The sequence below is a fragment of the Polyodon spathula genome, chromosome 2 (assembly GCF_017654505.1).
Source record: "Polyodon spathula isolate WHYD16114869_AA chromosome 2, ASM1765450v1, whole genome shotgun sequence".
NCBI lineage: Eukaryota > Metazoa > Chordata > Actinopteri > Acipenseriformes > Polyodontidae > Polyodon > Polyodon spathula.
Genome location: NC_054535.1, coordinates 49,212,665 through 49,236,100, shown reverse-complemented (window position 1 = coordinate 49,236,100; position 23,436 = coordinate 49,212,665). Strand labels below are relative to the sequence as shown.

Genomic DNA, 23,436 nt, shown 5'->3' with positions numbered 1-23,436 from the left:
AAAAGGGAATGAAACAGAAGCAAATAAATTTATATTCTAATTTGCCCATTACACATTTCAACTAAACCACTAGGATGGATATATATATATATATATATATATATATATATATATATATATATATATATATATATATATATATGCATTTCCTAGGAAAAAGGATCAAAAGCCTAAATTTGATATCCATTTGAAGAAACATGCAGGGGAGTTTCAACAGGATCTATACCTGTTTCAAATACAATTCTTCTGTGTATTTCTCCTTAGGGTATGCTTTAAAGCTGTTTCTCTTCACAGTATACCACCATTGAGATTGTTTTTTTTAACTCTTAAAATTGTTTGTGCAAGTGGGAAACAGAAATAGAAAACTGTGTATCTTATTTTGGTGGCTGTAGTTAAGGTGCAAAAGGGTAATAATTCTATCAAAAAAAAATGCAATAATTGCAGTTACAAAACCAAAATATGAAAAATAAAATGTACATTCACAAGAAGAAGTTCTTTTTGCTCCAAACATGGGGGGGGGGGGGGGACTGGGATTCCAGGTGAACTACACTGCACGTGTGTTTTGTAAGTTCAGAACAGGAAGTGCACACTCAACACACACTGAAGCTTTCATCGTCGTACACAAACACAGCACGGCCAGAGCCAGTCGTCACAGTCGACTCGCACAAAAAACAGTGACTATCACAGAGTATATTCTGTCGAACGGAATATTATTTCTCAAAGCAGTGCTGTTCAACAAAATGCTCCTGTGGCCCACCTGTACAAATTAAAACCACACCAAGAATACATACAAACTGTACACACACATTAGCCTTAAAATGTACCAGGATAACTCTACTTTGGTTTTCTCTGAAAAAAGAAACCTTTACAAAAAATGTATTTGATTACAATTTATTATACAAATACATTATTTCTATGCTGTCAAAACACAGTTGTAAAATAAGATTTTTATTTATTTATTTATTTTTAATCCAAGTAGCTCTACTATCAAAATATTCTGCTAAAAAGTTGAACTGGATAAAAAATACTTCATTGTTTTCTATAAAATATAATTATACATCATCTGCTGACAAAGAAGGTATATTGATCTTTGCTCTGGTGAAATAGGCCATCTTCTCCCTAAAGATGGGGATGAAACAAATGTGTGGTTAGCATTGTAATGGCATGTTAAACATCACACATGCAGGACCTAGTAGCGGGGCTTTAACAGAGCCCGACGGACTCCTTTTGGTATCATTAGAAGGTCTATGTCTGTCAAACCTTAGATATTTAACTTATTTTTTATTATTATTATTATTTTTTTTTTAATACAAAACTGTGTTAACTTCCCACTAAAGCAAAATCTTCATAAACAGGTCAACAGTAGGTGTGTGCAAAATCACTTAGAAGTCCTTGCCACAATTACCTCTCTTGGCCACAAGATGGCAATGCACGTCAAATAAAAACATTGTATAACCATAGCATATATACAATAGACAAAAGATGCATATTTTGAAACAAAACTACAAAGATAATAGACAGAATAATAAACTAAACACAGTCTGGAGCTCACCTGAATGACTGAACTTGTAAGGGAACTTTCTGACTCTGCTCCCGTAACCTGTACACCTCCTTAGACGCCTTCCTCATCAGCTTTTCAGCTTTCAACCCCTGCTTTTGTTCCTCTTTAGACTGCTCAGCCTATGAACAAAATTAAGTCTGTTTTAAATGGATTAGATTAAGTTTGTTTACCGTAACACAATTTTATCATTTTCCTTCCACTAATTCAACTCGTAGTGTCATTATAGACTGTGGTATTAATTAATCCTCATCCAGCGCCCTCGGAGTACCTCATGAAATTCAGAGTTCTGCTATTGACATTTAAAGTCAGTACCACAAAACTCCTCGATTACTTGAAGGGCCTCATCCACACATGGTAGCACTACACAGCGACACAGTACATGGCATGAATACTTCAAGGACGCACTTATATTTATCTGTGCCAAGTCATTGAGTCCAGCAGGGCATATTCAGTGGTTACACCTCAGTAGAGAAATTCTTAAACTATGACATTAGAGAAATTGATGCCTTCTCGAGAGTGGAAGCAGCACTCGAATCCTCCGTTTAAGTGCTCCATGTCTCTGGTTGCTATCAGAGCAACATTCTGATGTAAAATGCTCTGTTAGGTTTCAACCAGGATATTTGTTTTAAATGTGCACTGTTGAAATTTGCAACAGTACTTAACTGTATTTCCAGAACACTGCCATTACTTGACCCAGAATTACTTACACTAATGCTATAGCTTGCCAGAAGCTTTTTTTTTTTTTTTTTTTTTTTTTTTTAAATACCGCTATGAGGACAAATCATAGCTACTGCTCACAGAGGACCACCTTGTGTTTTGATTGCAAAACTGTCCAACCACGATCCAAATGCCTTAAAGTTTTGGAGGTTGGTTCAGGGGCGGTGGAACTCTGGGTGCTGTACATCTGCTTCCATCATATACAGGGGTTACAGTTTTGTTCAATTGCTTTCAGTACCCCCACTATATAAACTGTTCCAGTGCCACTAGGTTGGTTATATCTGACTAACAAATTTCAGGTTGATGCGACTAAAAAGAATCACAGAATGCAGCTGTGTACAAATACTATGGCAATCACTACAGCAGGCAAACGTAAGCCACATGACCTCAATACTGCACCCAGAGGTCGATGTCATGGTCACTAACACATTGCGAGCATACAGTGTTTATATAACCCTGCAAACACCCACAATTAAACTGACCTACCTGTTTTTCTGCCTTTTTGAGGAGTTTCTGAAAGCGCTCGTCCTCGAGGATGCAGCGAGGGAGCTCTGTCTCTCCTTGGGCCTTCATTTCATCCAGCCTCTCCCTCAGGTCCCGCAGAGCCTGCAGCTCATCGTCCAGGCGACTCTGCCGGGTCCGCGATGCCTGGAGATCCAACTCTAGGTCCAGAGAGGTTCGGACAGGGTGCTCCTGAGCCGCCCGCCTCATCACTGGCTGGCAAATAGTCTGTGACCGGACATCAAGAATGTCAGGCCTGGGTACTAAGACAATCATTTATACTGCAGTGGATGCCAAAAGATTTTCTGCTGAAGTTCACCTCAAGCTAAGGATTAAACTGCAGGTTGGACTTGACTTGATATTTAAACACTAAAAACACTAATAAAAAGTCGAACATGATTTTTTATTAATTTATCTATAAAAGCATCTGATTTTGTTTCCAAAATTGACATGCAACCCCCAATATAAGGTAAGAAAGGCATTATTGACTATTTCTAAATTGATACAGTACCTCAAATGTGTCTGCTTGCATTTGTGTATGTAATTATATGGGTAAAAGTTAAAATGTGTGACCATATGCTGTGTTGTTGAGAACTTTAGCTGGGCTTTATTGTGGGCAGGAATGAATGTAAAGACTTGTCAACAGAGTGTGAAAATCTTAATCCTTCAATGAAATAATCCAGTAACCATATTAAACTTTAGATAATAGATAATGTTCAAATAGTTTGACATTAATAAAAGGTCTTGTTTAGAAGGGAAGCGTTATGAAGTGTATGAGAGCTCTGAATATTATACTTGCTTGATTCCTGAATACAAGTTCAATTGTGTCAAAAAGATGTACGAAGGGCAGATTTTTTTGTGCATCAAAGTTTACACTGCATATTAAACATTACACACACACGCACAAAACATACCCGTTTCACTCTCAGACTGCATCTTTCGGAAGCGTTTCTTACAAAGGGAGACTTTTTGGCTAGCGTTGAACTGTCACTGTCGCTTCTGTTCAACTGTGAACATGAAAACAAGACAGAAAGGTTAAATGGCAAATAAATAAGATACTCAGTTCTCAAAACACTGATGCACATTTCCTGCAAGAACCGACATTTCTTATCTCAATAATCCTATACATTTTTGCTGCAAAGTGCAATTTATCTTGCAATTCCATGTTTTTTGGGGCATTTTCAGAAGCTGTCAACTTCCTGTTCATAAACATAAGTCAGTGAGCTGTAATATGAAATTCAAAGGATGTTTGTTAAAGAGTTGTATTCAGGAGGAATCTCACTAAGGTGGGACATCTCATTTATGAGGACATCCTCTACCAGAAGCAGCAGATAAAACAGTAATGGTTGAGTTTTAAATGACTAAATAAAAGTCTGCTGTTTTGCAAAGCATGATCTTTCAGGAAAGTTTTTTTTTTTTTTTTTATTACAAAAGAGAAATGGTTTATTGATTTGGGGGGTGGGGGGTGGGGTGTTAAGACTACTTCAAGGGGGGTTACAACGATAAAAACTACAAAATGGGTCCATTTCTATGTCCACTCACCCTGCAGATATACTGGTTGCGCTCTCCTGGTGAAAAGGTTTGGGAGCGTACGATCATGCTGTTCCTCACAAATGACCTTTGCCTGGAGTTTAGGTTGTTTTTGTCCTTTGGCCTGACTGGCACATTCTCAGGAACTGTCTCCTCCGTGTTGGTCTCTTTGTCCACCTATATAGCAAGGATATTACACAGTGTATTTATTAAAGCATTCCAAGATTCATCTGATTCACAGGATTAAAACACGGTGTTTATTAGTACTTAGCAAGTTTTCAGAATGCACATGTTACAGTAAAAGTCAGAATTCGGTCAATCTTAGTTTTACCGGTAAATGTCAACATTTACTAAATTGCTTTTCGGACATTTACTAGTTAATCGGATGATTTACCAAAGTGTATGGTAAATGCAGGTATATCAAAGAATGTATTTATTCCTGCATATAAATGGTCAATTAAACAAACAGGATTATTTCGTCAAAGAATATATTTCTGCATACACATGAAATGCAAATTAAATCATTTAGGACCTCTTTTTCAACAGACAATCACACTTTAGGTATTACACAAAATGTGACAAATACAGGCATTAAACATATATTTGCTTTCTGCACCATGGTAGACTATTGTGTGACTTGGAATTAAACAGGACTCCTGAAGACATACAATGCGAGAAAGTGAGACTTCAGTCATTAGCCAAAGGCACTTGGTTATTCTTGAGATTTACCACTAAATGTCCAAAATAAAGTGTTATCATGGTTATTTCTGACATTTACCGTTTTGCTTGGTACATGTTGACATTTACCAGTAAATATTAACATTTGCCAATAATCACACTTAACGTAACACATACATTTTTCTTTTAAAAAAGCTCCTTGTATAGCTACACACTTAAAACAGCTGAATTGAAGGAATTAGTTTAGCTAAAAGTTATTCAACACTGTACCTTTCAACACTTGCTGAACAAAACAAGAAATAGGAGGTGGTTTTGTCAACAAAAAGAATCCCTGGTTACATAATTCAAGGGTGATATCACCAGACTGAATGGTTTGTAAACATGGATTCAAATTGAAATGTAAAAAAAAAAAAGGCCCAGTTGTGAAATTGCCCCGTTTCAAGACTGAATCTTGAAAAATCATCAGAGCTTGTACCACGAGTAAACAGTTGGCTTGCAGCCCAGGCGTGTCTTCTACATTGTGCACAAATCATTTTTAAATTCAAAAAAGGCATTTGGAAGAGACATTTCTGAAGGAACTTTCATTTCCTTTATACCACATACACCAATATATACTAAGCCAAAATAAACTAAACAAAAAAACCCCTCCACACAGTAGAACAGCCTGCAAATCTGGCAACAATTAAAAAATAATTTACACAGATGAAAAAAAAAAAAAAAAAAAAAAAACCTTACTCCCACGCCAAGTGTGCCTTGAGTCCTATACCCTAATATACAATCTTAACACCACTATTTTAATTTCAATCACCACTGGCCTTTGTGTATAGTAATCCTGAGTATGTGTGGGAGACGCTGGCAGGATGGAGCAAAGTTGCTACTCTGTGGCAGCTCCACTCCCACATAGTCTCACAGAACACTAAACTGGTACATTTTTGAAAAGCAGAGCTCAATGATAATCCACATTAAATTATTGCAAAATTACATTGATGGGATAGTCAACATTTAATAAGTCAGTTTATGCAGCACTAGCTAAAAAAGCAATGACAACGTAAGAAAAAAAAGGCACCAAGAATATTATTAGGCCAAAACATTGACTTAAATCCAAAAATACTTACCAATGTTGGTCCTTCAGCTATCAAAATACAATTTCCATCGGGGTACGATTGGGCGCTGGCAGGAAAATCATCATCTTCTGCCATCAGCTTAGCTTCAGCTTCCTCCTCCTCCCCCACCTCCTCTCCCTGGGCCAACTCACCTGTGTCCTCTATAAGCATCTCCACCCTGGAAAAAAAAAAAAAAAAAAAAAACGGCCATTAAAAATCAACATTCCTAGAGCGAGGATTGTAGTCATTCATTAGCTCTGTAAAATTCCCACTGGTATTGAGTTTTCAGCTATATATTCATTAGTTTAAGTTAGAAGGGGCTACTGTTATACTGTTTGTGTGGGTGCAGTTTTCATTTCAGTCCTCCAACTACCCTCATCATTTTACTATTTAGCATAAGATAACAATTAGACTCTTAATTTAAAATAACCGGGGGTTCTGCATCAGCTTGTACAAAAGCAGTGAATACAAACAATATTGCTCCAGAAATATCTGGTAATAAACATACATCTGTATTACTAGCAGCAGATTTTTTTTGTTTTTTGTGAATTTAGTGCTCTAGGAAAGGGTACTGACAGTGATGACAGTCAGATACGTGTAACAGAGGATATATTTCAAGTACTGTAGCTTGAAATCCTGACCGTTTCAGTACTATAGGTCAATCTACAGTACCTTCAATTTAATAAAGAAAAAGGTTTGGGTCCTACAACCTTACTAAATCAATGTCAAACTGTGATGTTGACGGCTAATATTCTTTTGGAATATTACAATGAAACTGTATTTATTGCATGAATGTGTTTTTGTATCAAATGCAACACTGATGGTTGTTTTTAGGCAAATAAGTGTGTGACTGAAAAGGGCCAAGGGTTTAGAGACGGTGCTGTCAGAGCTTCCCTTGCAGCTCTGCAAGCATTTCATTCTGACCACAACAGTTCCAGCAATCTAACCCCTCTGTTGCAGAGAATGACAATTGTTTAAAATAAACGTGGCGATTTTGTGACATGGATTTATGTCCACTGGGACCCAGGTTAAGACAACCAAACTTGTGAGTCACATCTGAACCTGACCCCCAGAGGCATGGATTTATGTCTACACCCTTTCTACTATAAACCAGCTAACTAGCAGTGCACGGAATTTATTTTCTACAATGTGGCCTGGTAACAGAGGTTGCAATCAAAAAGCCTTTAGAACTCTCGGTTAGCAATCAATAAAAACTTAAAAGCATAAGTGCTTGGAGGTTGACAGACTATCAGTATGAAAAAGGTGAAAAGATTACTAAAGCCCTGTTGTCAAGTTTAGATTGCATTCCTTAAACTTTAAGTCACTTTTTTTTAATGCAGCATCCTTGGGAAACCATCTCATTATCTAACACAATTCACACTGTAAATATACACATCATAAGACCAAATGTAATAAGAGTTTTTTCTCAGTTTGCAACTTCAGTTAGGAACGATAATTACACAAATAATAATAAATAAAATCTTTGACACAACCAAAAAGTTTAATAAGATGTAGTTAACGGAACGTACAGGTACATCTACCTAACCCCTGTCACCAAGCATCTCTTTTAAAAGAGACAGCTGCCTCATTATATTCTTGCAGATAAATACACTGAAATTGAAAGTGAAGCAGACAAAAGCAGGAGACAAAAGGCATACTGACAGTTTGATCCCACTTTGAGCACGCCAAGTTATCTTGCACACTCCGTTACAAACGGCCCAGGAAACTGAACTGAAAACTCACCAAGAAAATAAAAATAAACTACTACTCCCCTTTGATCCTTTGTGATCTTTGATGTCTCCAACATCATGCTTTGTAAGCAGACACCAAAAAACTGGCTTCATTAATATTTTACATGATCTTTTCCAGACACAGTTAATATTCTAATCTTAACAGCACTGTACCATTCCTCCATCTGCCCGTCTTTCTCTTCTTGTGCAAGTTCCTGCTCTACTGCCTCCAGCTCAGCAGAGGTCCTTTGCAGCAATGCAGATACAGCATCCTGTTTTACACACAGAAAACACAGTGTGAGTTTATCTACAGACACACATGACACTAAGAAGCTTTATTGGAAATACTGCACTGCACCCTTAACAAGCACTGGGTAAGCGGGGCAGTGAAATGGATTTAAAAATTAATTTCAATTCTGCCAAACTCTCAATTTCAAATCACAATGGGCATCACAGCATATCAGACAGACCAATAGATAGCACTTTGTTTGGAGGGTTTTCCGAATCCAAGACTGCACAAAATATTCACGTTTCTCAAGGAACATGTTCAAAAGTGATGAATCAATAGGCAATTCTGGAGAACAGACTTTGCTGGATATTTCCACCGTGACTTCACAGCAGGAAATACAGATGCAATCACTGAGAAATGGTTACGCTTTCCTCCAGACCAATTTAAACAGCTTGCAAACTTGTCACGTCAAATCAATCTCGTCCTGGCTGCACAGGACAGCGCTTAGAAAAGACAAAGTTTAAATTTATTGCCCAAACTGTACATTGTCTGCTCTTTCCCTCATTACCCTTTTTCTTACTATACGTGTATAAGTGATATGTGTTACTACTAAAAGATTGGCTGCATGAATGAATACGTTTTGAAAGGATTAAATCGTTACACCTGTAACACAGTACACCACAATTAAATCAATGCAGTGTGGTATAAGTGTTTGTGATGGCATTCCAGTGAGCAGACTAATTGCATCTTAAGAGGCTTCTGAAATGACAAAACTGCCCAGTTAACATTAACCACTATTAAATTTGCGGCGATTATCACATCACACTTTATTGCAACCTGCAAAATACTTAGCTCCCAAGGACACTGTTTAAATAAGGATAGAAATGATTCTAAATGACATTCAATCAGATCTTAGAGAGACTTGTACAGCATACTGCAGCAATTGTAAATTGAATTAGAGGTGAGGTCTTCCCACATCTTGAGCCCTTTGCTGCAAGAACACAGGTAGTTACTGAGTCTATGAGCAGTGTATGTTTAATACACTTGTCACTGATTGGGGGCCAACTCTTAACCAGTCTACAACTCTGGTGTGTGTATAATCAAAAGGTAGAGCTCTAGTACAGCATGCGAAAAGCTGGAGGAGAATTAAAGTATTTGCAGCCAACAATTATTCCATAAATCCCATCATGCAATTACATTCACTGTATAGAATACATCTGGCAAACTAGGTTGAAGAAAGTTCTTGGGTTTGTGTGCCTTGCCTTTCAGAAAGTATGTTACTTCCTTGGTCATTTCTAAAACATTTATCTTTCAAAACTGCACATAATCCTGGTTGAACATGCTTCATTGTCCATCAAGTGATATTAACTCATTTTCAATTACTAAAATGTCAGGCTCCCCCATCTATGAGTTTCAAGTTTACTGTGCTTATCGCTATGCAACAACAGAAATACACAGCACATAAGAAAAGCAGCCATACAAAGCTTTGACATATGATTGTCATCTAACTCTGAATTTAATGGTCAAGCTGTATGTGGGATTCTGTTTTTTTTTTTTTTCTTTTATATGCTTGTTAGCAACAGCAAAACCATACCATACTTACCAAATCCACAATGCCCAAGTGCTGATCTGGGAGAGCCAGAGCCATTTCTTCATTTTGTTCTTGGTTCTTTTGACTTGAGATTTTCTTACAAGGCAACAAGTTGTACCAGTGGCTTGAGATTTCACCAGACAACAAAAGGTCTGCTAAGCTTATCTCTGTTCCAGCCTGTAAGGTGAATGACATTTGAGTTGCACAAGGCAGGCAGCTTCAACACATTAACTGCCATCTAAAATAGTGCACTGGCATGTAAAACAGTGCACTCATTTGTTTAGACGATCACTTCAAAAAAAAAAAAAAAAAAAAAAAAAAGTTTTGTCATCACCGATAACTTCTGGTGAAGACGATATCTGAAGTGGTCTCGATTGTGTGAACCCACAATAATATAAAGAAAAAGCTTACAGTATGTTAAAAGCAAAAAAAAAAAGGTTTATTGACATTGGGGTTTGTGTGTTTTGTTAGAATAATGAGGTATTGGCTATAAAGCAGTTAAGCTACTGTCTAACTCTGCTTGTATATCTGACTAAGAAACATGAACTGTTTTTACTTCTTTGACATGGGCTATTAATCGCTACATGTGAATAAGTACATACAAAAACATGAATGTGTATATCTAAATAGTTTAGAAATTCATTATTCAAATAGGTTTACGGTATTTTAATCAAGATGAATATATCTTATTTCATAGGTGACAAGTAGTGAAGTTTTGTTAAAATACAAAAAGAAAATAAATTAAAATTAGAAGGTTGTTTACAAGGTAAATTCGGTCAATGTGCGCTAACTGGATTGAGAGGGGGCCCTTTTCATATGAACTGTCCCGGGCCCCAAAATTCCTGGCTGCGGCCCTGGTCCTACCACACTATACCTGTAATCCAAAACTTAATTTAATTGGAATGAATGGTTACTTAGGAATTCCAGACCATAATTTAAACAAAACAAACAAAAAAAACCACAACCCATTCCTAAAAACAGAGATTGACAACAAGCCTTACTTTGAAATAGTCAAAAGACCATACAGTATTCTAGCAAGCAAGCTATTTTGATAAAGAATGTCTACTTCATTTTCAGTATGTTTACATTCAACAACTTGTTTTATTTGTAAACATACATCATCTGTCTTTATGTACTGCATTCATCATTAAAATACTGCTTGTCAGAAAATATCAGAAGCACATACCAGACATTCCTCCTGGCAGGTGTTGCCCACAGTGCAGACATCTAGTCTCACGGTCTTCCTCCGCAGAGTTATCTGGGATACTGCAGCCCTGAAGATTTCATTGAAGACAATGATGTCTGCCATAGTGAGGACTTTAGTGCGGAACAAGCAGCTGGTGTCATTTGAAGAGGGAAGCAAGGCAACTCTAACGTACCTATAATTCCATCAGAGAAAACAGGACAATGTGATTTTCACATGCGCAATCCATCTCTTTAGAAAAAGTGCCCACATTTGAAAATACTGCGAAATAAGAACAATTCTACAAAAAACATGATCAAATTTCAAAAATGTTTTTAAAGATTTTAAACCATATAGGACTTGGTGTATTGTATGTATAGTGCGGTTACATGACATAACTGCGAGTTCAAAACCATGCCGGCAAAGGACATTACAACGCCGACCATTACAGCGCTACGATATCACCGCGCCACACTACAATTCCCAGAATACACTGCAAAGTTCACAAAAGCAGCACTTACCAGGAACTCGGACACACGGCGCAATCAGTGCAGGGTTCACCACAAATTTTCAGATTGCAGAAGACTGTAGATGCCCGCCCCCCCCCCACTGTTCCTATAGAGCTCCATCATAACTAGACTAGTAAATATGTTAAGGAAATCCTCCATGCAATAAAAGCATGTTTTCACAAGCATTTTTTACGTAGTTGGGCTGCATAACGATTGTTTGTTTTTCACTTGTTGCGGAATGATATTCAGCATGTGCTTTTATATATATACACACACATATTATATATTATATATATATATATAAGCTCAAAAGAGTGTGTGTGTGTGTGTAATATATGTGCAATATGTCACAGCACTGTTATGGGCAGTAACTGTAATGGTCTGCACCGTGTTGGATTTGCGGTGATGATATGGTACAGTACATATTGACAATGAAACATAGAAGGTACAATAAAATAGAACCTTAACCAAGTGCAAAAAATAGCAGAAGTTTATTGACCTTTTCATGCATGGTGACCTCATATGAGGATGAATAAAAACTCTCCTAGTCTTTATATGGGGACATATGGAAGACTGAAATGCATGACCTCCTATGATGTTTACATCCCCCCCCAGAAAACAATATAATTTTTTCTTCCCAAAACTACTTTTTTCAATATGTTATGCATGAAAAGAGTTAATAGGTGCAATGCCATCTTTTTCCAGTTTTTGCTTCTGTACATTAGAACACAATCTGTTTTTTCTTGTGCAACGACTTACATAAACTATTATTACAAGTCTCATTTTTTTAAATGCTTATACTTACAGTTTTGTACCATGTGGCACCAGAAGAGTGTTCTGATTTCTCATCTGCATTACAATTATTACAAAACTGGAATTAATAATATCATATCTGTAAGAAAGGGGAGGGGAGGGGAGGGGGGGGGGGAGAGGAAGACAAATTGAGTAAGTAAAATAGAGGAATTAACAAATATTTAAAAATGTCCATTAAGGAACAAATGTTTAATTAGATATACGATGGTTGAATGATCAAATTACAATAACATGTGTATTTATTTACAGAGGCAGGTGACAAATTGAAAATCTGCCATGATGTTCACAAACTAGAAGATATATGATAGTCAGGAAGCAGTTAACTGCCCCATGCAGTACTTTTCTTTTATAGAACCTCTTACTTGAGTCCAATCTGAACTTGAGCTGCCTCTAAAGCTGTGAGATCATCTTGAGTATAAACCGTGTCTTCCACTTCAACTGACCTGATAACAAGAAAGGAGACAGTGTTCGCTTTAACAATTTATAATACAGTAGATTGCCACATTTACAGAGAAATATATTGATTTATTTTGACTCGCTTTGTCCTTAAAAAAGTTTACCATTGTATTTTTGCCATGCTTTTCCCATGGTTATACTAAGCACTTGCCATAGTTTAACCTGGTTTGCCAGGTTTATTAAAAAGCTTTACCATAACTCACTATTTTCTTTTTACAATGCTTACCTCTGTTTTCACTACATTTTATTATACTTTGCTATGCTTTTACTTCTACAAGGGTGTGCATTCTTTAAAAAAAAATAAAAATAAAACCAAACAATTAAACATTTATCTTTTAAACAAGATACACAACACTGAACATCAATGTGACATCAACCATGTTATTTTTTCTGTATTTTACACTTCACCGTCTGATGCTGTTGTGCTTCACATTAAGTTTAAAATCAAATGCTAATAATAGACTTTTTTGAAGACCATCTGCCTGTATTAGCGTGGTGATTGATATTAACTGTACTTGGTGAATGACATTTGTAGAAAGACCAACTGTTTCTATGGACATCCCAACTTTCGCTGTAGATTATTGATCATTTCCAACCTCGATCAAACGCTACCTTAATCCAATGACAGTTGAGGGTGCTATGTCAAATGCAGCCCAGTTTGTAGTGGACAGGTGTCCAAATTAATTTGAAGACTTGAGAAAATAGGCAGGCAAGGCCATGAAATCCTTAAAAGCTGTTTTTCATGCTTTTATTAAAAAGCGAAACAATCTAGTGGAGGAGTTTCAGAGTGAAAGCAAACAAAGAAAACATTGGTCACATTTTCTTCTCTCTATCAGAGCAGACGTACTGTTTGGCAGATGCTTCATATACGCCACTGTCTCCAGCAACCGACTCGTCAGATACAGCTGCAGACACACAAGCTGTCTTCCCTTCAAGCAAATGACCTTCTGCTCTTCTTTGCAAATCAACATCTGTGCAGAGATTTAAAAAAAAACAAAACAAAAAAAAACCTTTTACTTTAGTTATGTTACCGTTGCCAATTTTTTTTTTTACATGCAGAGCTGTATCTACATGAGAAGAAGGCCTAGCTGGGAAGGAAGCCAAGCAGAACTACAGACCTCTCCAATAACATGATTGCCTTGTGTACTTTACATCGATGTATTGTGTAAAAATTGCATTGTACAATGTAATATAGTAAAAAAATATATATGTCAATCAAATTGTACATTTTAGGACTTTTTTTACACTTGGTATCCTTACTGCTTAAAAATATGTATTGGTTTCAGTTTTCACAAAGACAGTTGAAGGTGACAGTCACAGTAAAAGCGCTGTGTTTTCTAATACTTTTATATGCAAACATAGGTCTTGTTGAACAACTTTGTGGTAGTTTGGACCATTTGAAAGACACTTGACTTAATGGCAGCCTGTTTAAATTTCAATTTTAAAATAATTAAAAATGTGTTAAATTCCTTAAATTTAGAAAGCAGGAGGCTGGCCTCTGACTTTGTGAAAGCCACCTGCATAGCCGTAGGAACGTTTAGAACATAAGTCCACACATCTTGAGCATCGTACCAAACTCTTTAAAAAGACCTATGCGGAGACAGGATTGCCGAGAATGACTAGAATAATCCCAACAAAAACAAATTATAATATGCGATGTGTATAAATTACTGTACTAATACTGTTCAGCGTTCAGTAGATCTGTGCACCATGCTATCTTAGGGAAATAGATGCAAAACATTGAAAATTATCTCAAATTGGCAAATGATCACATAATAGTAAATACACTTCAATGAACTGTCCACCTTTGTGCAATTTTCTCAATCTCTGTATTTTAACATATTCCCCCCTAAAAATAAATAAATAAATAAAAAAGCATGAACGTTTAAGTAATTTTAAAATTACACTTAGCATTGTATAAAAAAAATATTTAAAATTATTGTACCAAAACTATCAGCAAATTGTAAAACAAGCCATATATTTTTATAGCTTTTTAGAAAACGTCACTCTTTACAGTGACTGTACTTATGGTGAATGTACCTTATAGTCATCCCATGAACAGTATTAGGTAAACAAGGGTATCAGTGACATATACAGCCTGCCACAGTATCATGAAAAAGTAGGCAGGTGCCTCCATATACCCCAAGATTTGGATACCCTTTGTGCTAATTAATGACCTCTGCGAGTTTCATCTCAACTGGACAAGCGATTCTCTAGATATACAAACAGATGTACAGCCATCTAATATATCCTTATCGCCAGGAATGTGCATCTGCAGTGGAGGGATAATAAATAAATCATTAAATAATAAATAAAATTAAAAAAAAAAAAAAAAAAAAAATCAAGATATGCACCCTTGAGCTAAACAATACAATGAGAATCGTGTCTCCACAGCAGAACACAAACCGGCCAGTAGAGGGCAGAAGTGCATAAAAAACAGACTAGTAAAAATGTACAGCATGTGTCCAACTGCATTAACAGTTTGAGTCCTGCCAGGTTGCCTGTGAATCTTAACAAATATATTAAAGATGCAGGGGTCTACTTAGTCTCATAATGAAAGCTTGGATGGCTCCATGATTGTCTAAATCCAAAATATACATGAAAGCTGCTTCAAACTGATTGCAATTACTGACTTAAAAAAATAGGTTATTATCACTACTGTATTTTTCATTCATGTTGCAGCACTGTAGCTGCTGCAGTAGTTACCCTACTGTGTTTTACAGAAAGAATGCTTATGATCTGGTAAGTTTACAAGACAGACTCCCACATTCTTTAGAATGTATTACACATCTACCTCTACTTGCCTTTGTGCTTAAATAAATCTTTTTTAAAAGGCATTTCAAAAAGACTTATTCACATATGCAAGTTGTGTCACTTTTACAGAACCACAGGTACTGCCTGAATAAATGGGTGGTTTAAGTCTGCACATTTGTCCAGGTGAAGACTGATCAATAGGGTTGATGGACAAGGCAGCAACATACATTTTGCTCTATATCATGATATAATCTGTCACCCACTTATAACAAACCACATTACTGAAACTACTTCAAAGCTATAAACAGTTATTATAGGCAGAATATTTACTCGCAGGCACACAAGGAAAGTGTGTGCGCGTGTGTGTGTGTAAACCTTGGGCAAGTAATGTAAATATATTCAATCGATATACATTATTGTGTTGAAGATGAGAATGGCTGAAAAGTATGGTAGAGTGGGATGTTGTTGACACAAAAAGTAGTGTTGCTTTGCAGTGCAAAAGCATGGCATACCTTCCCGTAATGTGGAGAGGGGACGTCCGAGTCCTTCACTGTGCTCCTTGTCTCCAGAAAGAAAATGTCCAGCCCCTGTTCCAGAATCCGATAAAATGTGGTTCTCATAAAAGTTGAGGCCTGCAAAGTCTCCTGCAATTTCAGAATCCCCAAAGTCTGAGGCTAGGGAGTCTTTTGTCAAATGTAAAAAGGCTCCCTCCAGGACAAAGGGTGACCCTGGAGGGGAAAGGGAGGACAGCGAGGACCTGGAGGAAAGTGATGTTATCGATTTGGGAGGCTCTGTGGCCTTAACCGTGTGGCCAGGAGCAGGGGATTCAGAAGAGTCTGTGAAATGCAAGTTGCCGTGGGACTTGACCACCTCATTCTCATGAATGGTGGTGATGGATCCTGAGGGACTGTAACCAGTCTTTTCCTGCAGCATTAGGTCTAGTTTGTATTGGTAGTCCAGGTCTGTGGTCTGATCTGCCTGGTTGTAGTAGAGATCAGTGGAACTGAGGGAGTTGAGAGAGCCCCTGCTGGAGGTGTTGAGGGAACCTCGGCTTGATGCCAGTGAGCCCAGACTGCTTCCTGAAGACACAGACAATGTGCTGGCAGATAGGCTGGGGAAAAAATGTATTTGTTAACTTATTGGCACACTCACTTGAGGTTTTCTCAGACAGCTTGATGAAGAACAAAAGTCCACAGTACTTTAAGCTTATAGTGTTATAAAGTAGGAAGAACATAGATTTTTAATGTTCATGTATAAGATTAGATGAATATTCTAATAGGTTTACATTTTTAACACAGGAGAGGCACAGCCACGCATATCTATTTCATTTTAGGCAATGTTTGTTGAAAATTCAAATATTTGGATATTTGTCACAGTACTGTGCAATTGCAAACGCGTAGCCACAAATCAGTGATACATGTAAAAGTTAGGAATGACTTATGCTTTGACACCAGCCAACTCAAATACTGTGTTTTTTTTGTACCAACACACATTCACTATAATGATAAAGTTTGAAATGATGACAAAGTCAGCGGAAGTAGAAGTAACACAAGTTCTGTAATTCTTTTCATGTTTATTAATGTGTCCATTAACGTCATCTCTAGCCTAGAACGAAAGTTAATTCCTGATCAATTCAATCTTAAACTGAAACAGCATACATGGGTACTAAATGTACTCAATTATTGGTGCCTACAATGTAGTAGGTCTTTTTTATTAGGTAGCCCATGATTAATATAAACATCGTGGGCTGTAAAAACCACACATTGTTTCAGTGCAATATGTGCAAAATTCTTCTCCAATGGTTTTTGTTTCTTTTATCTGTAAATGACCCTAATCCCCCCTAGATGTGTACTCCCCCACTGGACAACCATGTTCTTTGAGATAAAACCATCCAAAAATAGTACAAAATACTCTCAGAATATATCAAAATACTCTCAGAATATATGTTATAAAGCCTCACCTTTTAAGCTGTGAATGTAAGAGCATTGCAAGTCTAGTAGACTCTTCCAACTTCTGCACCAACTCCCTTCTCTTCTCTTGAACTTTCAATCTAAGAGAATAAAAAAATGTTTGAAGCTGCAGGGACTTAGCTTTTCAAGTACAAAAGAAGGTAAGTAGGCGTTGGTAGTACTTTCATTTTTAATTTGCATACCCCCCCTCCCCCCCTCTCCCCAGACAGACACACTATGCACTGTACAAACCCCCAGTTTTTCAAACGGGTAAACTTTTTTCTAAATGCTGCCTAATTCTCATGACATTAGCTGCCTTTACACTTGCAATGTGTGCCAACATTTGATAAGTTCAAGGATGAGCTAGGACGTTGATCTTTTAAAGATGTGGGGAATCATTCTGTCAAACTCAGTACATTAAACAGTGTTTGTGGATTCTGTGTCCTCCTTTTGTCCTCCCAAAAAGTCATCCCTTGTATTTTTATGGAAGGATTTATTAAATAAAATAAAATATTTAAAATCTCTTGCACAGAATGCTTAACCCCTTTGCAGCCTCCATCAGCTATGTTTGATTCCCCTAATGGTTTCTGGGTAATCGCCATTGGCTGTGTTTGACTTTACGCAATGTGTCCCTTTATAGCTATGTAACGACTGTACAGGATTCCATTATTAAACTGCACCAAACTTCAAATTGAGACAGTCAAGCCCTTTGTGAACCTGCCAGGCTGGTCTCCATTTGGTTACACAGTTTGATTGTACAAAACTTAAAAATTGGTGTTACTTTTGTTCTAAGGTTCAGCTGAAAAATAACACTGCAGAAAATGTTATAGGAAGATTATTAAGAAAAAAGTAATATGCCAAAAGAAAAAAAAAACTCAGGGGAATACACTTCCAAAAGCCTGGCAATTTCAGCTACAGGTCACCATATTGTTTGAGACTGGTTGTTGTGGACTTTCGATTTTTTTCATAATGACTAAACTTGTATGCACGGGTGAAAAGGATAACATTCTGAAACTCCAAACCTGTGACAAATGCCACAATGGTTAATATATCAACAGGATCCAACTGAAACCCCGGTAGCAGCACACTCACCTCTCAGCTAGTGCCTGGCTGGGTGTGCTTTTGGCAGACAGCAAGTCCTCTTCTAATTTCTGGCGCTCAGTCTCCAGGTGTTCAAGCTCATCCTGTGTGCGTTGACGGGGCGTCACAAACTGCAGCTCCTTCAGGAGCTCCTCCTTCTCATTGATCAGCATCAGTTTCTCCTTCTCCACGTCCAGGGCGCCCGGCCACGCCTCGCTCTCCATCTTTGCCAGCTCAATCTTCAGATTAGCCATGCTAGAAGCAAAACAAAGCATCAGCTCCAGTTCTCTCCTACTCAGAATACCGGTATATGAAATTTCAGGGGCCCCAATCTACACACATTGATTCCAGAAGAGGCAATATTAACAGCTTAAGGTATCAGACTGAACTTGGATTTTGTAAAAATTGAAAAGCCTGTTACAGCATTAATTTCATAACTGATCATTTCCCCGCCAATCAAGATTAGAAATGTAATTTGTAATTGCACCAGATATAACCCCCATTACCTTCAGTAGTAATCTACTGAGCAGCCAGAACAGGTCATACCTTAAAATAACCAGCAGGTGGTGATATTTATTTGTGAATTACAGTAACAATGAGAATGCCTCAATGTGCAAAATAAAACATTAACCTGACAACACATTTAAAAACAGCATCTTTATTAACCAGTGTACTTTGTTAGGTTTGAAGGTATAAAGAAAACTTGTGTCTATAAATAGCCTTCAAACTACATTATATGTATTTATATTTGTATACAACCTCAGCTAAATCAATATAAAACATAGCTTTATGAAGCAAGTAAATTTGTGTCATTTAAAACATTTCTTTACACAGGAACTACAGCACCAGGGACAGAAAAACTATACAAACTACATGAACTGTCAATGTCAGTTACCTCTGCTGTTGCATATACTCATACTTTAAACATTTGTCAGGTGAGGTGCTTAATTTGAGTGACAGAGCACTGACAACTCATAAAATGAATGTTAAGGCTGATAGATAGAACAACAATCTAAAAATAATGACAGTGGCAATATCAGCTAGGTTTATATGGATGCATAAATTATGAATATTGAGTTGTGTTAACCTTTGAAGATTGATATGCAATAATTTCCAAGCCAGAATGGGGGTTAAATTAAATTCTGGATACACAATTAACTCTCAGTACTCTTCACCAGTCAAGCAGCTGCTGTTGCTGCTGCTACACACTCGTCTCAATTGGGTAACAATAACAGGGACTGGGATATGGATAAAAAATACCTTCGCTTGGCTTCTTCATACTGCAGGCTTAGCCGGACCTTTTCAGCGAGGTTCCACCTGCTTCTCAAGCCAAGCTGTAACACAGACAGAGTATGAGCCACTGACTGAGCACAACTAGATAGCACAAAGCTATCTGAGAAAACAATGTCTATAGATCCCAATTTGATTAAAGGTCACCTGGAGTGAAAGACATCCTTCTCTGTCCTGTGACTAGTAATTATCCTCTCCTGTGATGTATTAATCCATTCTTGAATAAGGCAGCCTAACACACATCTATTTCATTTGTCTCAATAGCATCTCAATATTTTCTTATAGCCACAATGCTAAAGCTAAATATATTTAGCCGTGACAACCCTACTTTTTCATTATTACAATATGAAGAACTTTATCTTGTGTCCATCTCCCCACCCAAAATGTATTTTTGTATCACTGTAGCATTCTCCAATCACATTACCAGGTTCGTCACCGAAAAACATCACATGTAACTACTTTAGTTGACTGGTTTTCATATCGTTAACCCCCACCCCCCCACCCTAATTAGCATTCCACTGCAAAAATCAGCCTAGTTTGTGTGATATCGTGCTCCATAAGCAGCTTATTTCCCATGCTGACCTGTACTTGACTTGAATTCAAAAAGCCTAAGAAGGAAATTCTTTGGAGCAACAAGGCTAAACATTTCACATAAAGTATTACAAGGGAGAGAGAATTACTGCAGCAACATCCATTTATATGTATGCAAAGAAATAAATAAAAATGCATTAGTAAATCCTAAATCTTAAATTTCCCTAATATATCCCTGCATTTACATGGCACATATTTCATCACGGTAGAGAAGCGGTGCAATTGGTTGATTTAGAGATTTCTAAAACACCAAATCACAAACCGGATAAACCGTACCTCACACATGACTGCAAGACAACATTTTATACAGTAGAGTGCCACATTGCTTCTGGTGTTTTGATTTCTTTTGCATATGAAATCAAACCACTGTTACTGAAATGTCTACCGGAACCCATAACATTAGTACAGTATTTCATGTTTGATTTTAAAATATCACATTTAAATTTGTCAGTTTTTCGTTAAGTATATGGAAAACTACAAAGTGATGTAATATGTCAACTTAACATTATTAAAACAGATTTCACTCGACTTTGCGAAGCAAAATTTGTTAATTCTACAGGGTGATTCAAAACGTTTGGCCATAGCTGTAGATGACAAATCTTAAAATCTGCACATATTGTATATCTAAAATGTCTTGATCTGCACATCTTTCAAAAGTTGTAAGAGGCGACTGTTTCAACACCCAGAGGCAGTTTATAAAGCAGGTGGTGATGCAAACTCTTTCAGTAAAACTCTTCTCCCACTCCTCACAGCCTGTCACAAAGACGGCCGAAGTGGGTGGCGTCAGACCAGAGTCAGGAAATAAACAGGCAAGAGAGAGGTGGAGTTTGGTGGAGCTGAGCGAATGGTCTCGCTCAGCATTTAATGAATGAACAGACAGAAAATAAATGGTTGTAACAAACAAAAACAGGACACGGCACATTCGCCAAAATAAACAGAAAGACAAAATGGACTAAACAAAACACGGTGAGCAGATATTTAACTACGACTACTCATATTATTATTATTATTATTCTTATTACCTCTGTCTCCAATCCCGTTCTCCACTCACCGAACACACAACCCTGAGTGAGTGAAAACATGCTGCTTTTATGCAGCTGTACCGAGACTCGATTGCTAATCAATCATTCAATTGGAGTCGCGGTACAACTGCACGTGAATTAATAAAGTGCAATTCCCCGTGCTCACATATTACATTTTACTTGCACATGAAGTGCTGTGCAATCCTCGTGCCTAAATACAAATGTACATTTTAAACACTCATGTTACACAGACCCGTTTATATCCCATGTACCAATGACTATACACCAACATTTAACACACCACTTGCAACATATAACAGAAAATACACACAGTGGCAGGCACTTTGCAACACAGCCATACAAAGACACTCGCCTCTCCAGAGATGTCAGTCTGAGAGCCAGCATCAAGCCTTTGTTTGGACAGGGAGAGGTGGGACCCTGCTGAAGTGGAGCGCAGATCAGGTTCGGACCTTCCTATGAACTGGTCAGAATGGAATCGCTCCTTCAACTTCACCAGGCTCTGTGATACCATACAAATAAAAAAACAAAAATGATCAGACCACACAAAGGCTGGACAAGTTTTAATAAATAACAAAAGAAAACAAAAATAGCTATTATCAGTTAGTTATAATTAGGGCTTATAATTTTCAGTTTTAACCGATAAAACACCCGATACAAAAATATGAAATCGGTGGATAGCCAATAAACACCGGAAAACACAGTGGAAATGATTCCTCACTTGATGTTGACTTTACCCATTTCCCCATTCAAAAATAAAACCTACTGCAAAAATAATAATAAATACAACTCCCAGTGCTGCGGGGCAATGTCCCACCTTCCTGACTTGTATCTATCATTGATTCGTTCTGAATACTTTAAACCCGCCTCAACTACCGAGTGACAGCACATTCCTACATTTCTATTGGAGACTCTGCTTGCAAGATTTAAAACGAGATTACAATCACGATGGAGGCTTGCTAACGGGATTTAAAGTTGCATTACAGTTAAGATACACAGGATTTAAAACAGAATTGTGGCGAAATGTATAAAAATGCCTCCACACAAAAACCCCAGAAGAATGTGCCCATGACCAGAGGGATTGCGTTGTGCAAGACAGAAAAGGAAAGAAAGTACAACTTATAAGTACTGTCGAGTTACTACTATACATATTGTGACAGAAAAATAACGCTCAAGCATTTTGGAAAATAACCGGAACACTAAACGTCAGAGTATATCAAAAATGAAAGCCCCAAAAACACAACGATTTACATAAAACTCGAAAATAGCTAAAAATAAGCACCGAAAAATACAATTAATAAAACCCCCAAAATAGAAGCCCTAAATATAGAAATATGGTGTTATAAAAAGTTTTAGAACACCAGTTGGTTATATGTTTTTTATAAGTTAATAACCTCTTAAAACCAATAACTGTCACACTTAAGATTATTAATGTATTCTTAAAATAAATTAAAATTTACCAGTGATGAATGTTGGCACACTCTACTACCACATTTATAAAAGTAAGAGATTGCCACTTCAGTTTTTAACTTTTAAACAATTTCCAAACATTATTCTATAGGTCTACATTTTTAAAAGATATTCTCTGCTCATCTGAACGTTATTCACTTATTCAAAGATTGTGATCACATTTTCACAAATGAATTCATAACAAAAATAGACCACAGTACCTGCATCAAATCCTGCTTCTCTTTCTCTCCAGAGCTAATAGCTTTCCGAATGGATTTGAGCTCACTCAGAATGGCTTTTGCTTCCTTCAGCTCATACCCGCTCTGGCCTCCACACATTTTTTGGTCAATTCTAAAAGTAAAAAGAGGAAGTTGTTGAATACTGACAGCTCTGGCTTCCTGGTCACGGTTTAAGATTCTAGTCTGGTCTGTGAGGAATGTGCATGTTCTGAGAACATGTCGTTTAAAGCATGAACATTGCTCAAAGTCATGGAAGCCTTGCCATATATATGAGGAATCCGATGTATAAGTCAAGTCCTATGGTTGGCACCTCTTTTTGGAAAAAGCTTTGCTGTGCATGCTTTCAAGAGCGAGATAAATATTACACACATAGAGTAAGCACTCACATATCCGACCCTATCACATGCTTACTTCAATGACGGTTAAAAGTGTGTGACGCTTAT

General features: G+C 37.2%; 1 protein-coding gene across 2 annotated transcripts in view; it reads right to left on the bottom strand.

Annotated features, from left to right (window-relative positions):
- Positions 1-543: 543 nt before the first annotated feature.
- Positions 544-23,436, bottom strand: part of LOC121297405 (protein WWC2-like) — a 70,279-nt gene continuing 47,386 nt past the window's right edge. For both annotated transcript variants that reach the window (XM_041223725.1, XM_041223731.1), the window contains 18 exons: positions 22,976-23,105; positions 21,661-21,807; positions 19,645-19,718; positions 18,397-18,639; positions 17,316-17,405; positions 15,868-16,466; positions 13,449-13,572; positions 12,508-12,588; positions 12,138-12,224; positions 10,827-11,019; positions 9,653-9,817; positions 7,995-8,092; positions 6,103-6,268; positions 4,322-4,486; positions 3,694-3,786; positions 2,765-3,007; positions 1,553-1,680; positions 544-1,119 (listed from right to left, as the gene is read on the bottom strand). In XM_041223725.1, the coding sequence (XP_041079659.1) occupies positions 1,053-1,119; positions 1,553-1,680; positions 2,765-3,007; positions 3,694-3,786; positions 4,322-4,486; positions 6,103-6,268; positions 7,995-8,092; positions 9,653-9,817; positions 10,827-11,019; positions 12,138-12,224; positions 12,508-12,588; positions 13,449-13,572; positions 15,868-16,466; positions 17,316-17,405; positions 18,397-18,639; positions 19,645-19,718; positions 21,661-21,807; positions 22,976-23,105 (2,893 nt within the window). In that variant the 3' untranslated portion in view covers positions 544-1,052. The remainder of the gene's footprint in view (positions 1,120-1,552; positions 1,681-2,764; positions 3,008-3,693; positions 3,787-4,321; positions 4,487-6,102; positions 6,269-7,994; positions 8,093-9,652; positions 9,818-10,826; positions 11,020-12,137; positions 12,225-12,507; positions 12,589-13,448; positions 13,573-15,867; positions 16,467-17,315; positions 17,406-18,396; positions 18,640-19,644; positions 19,719-21,660; positions 21,808-22,975; positions 23,106-23,436) is intronic.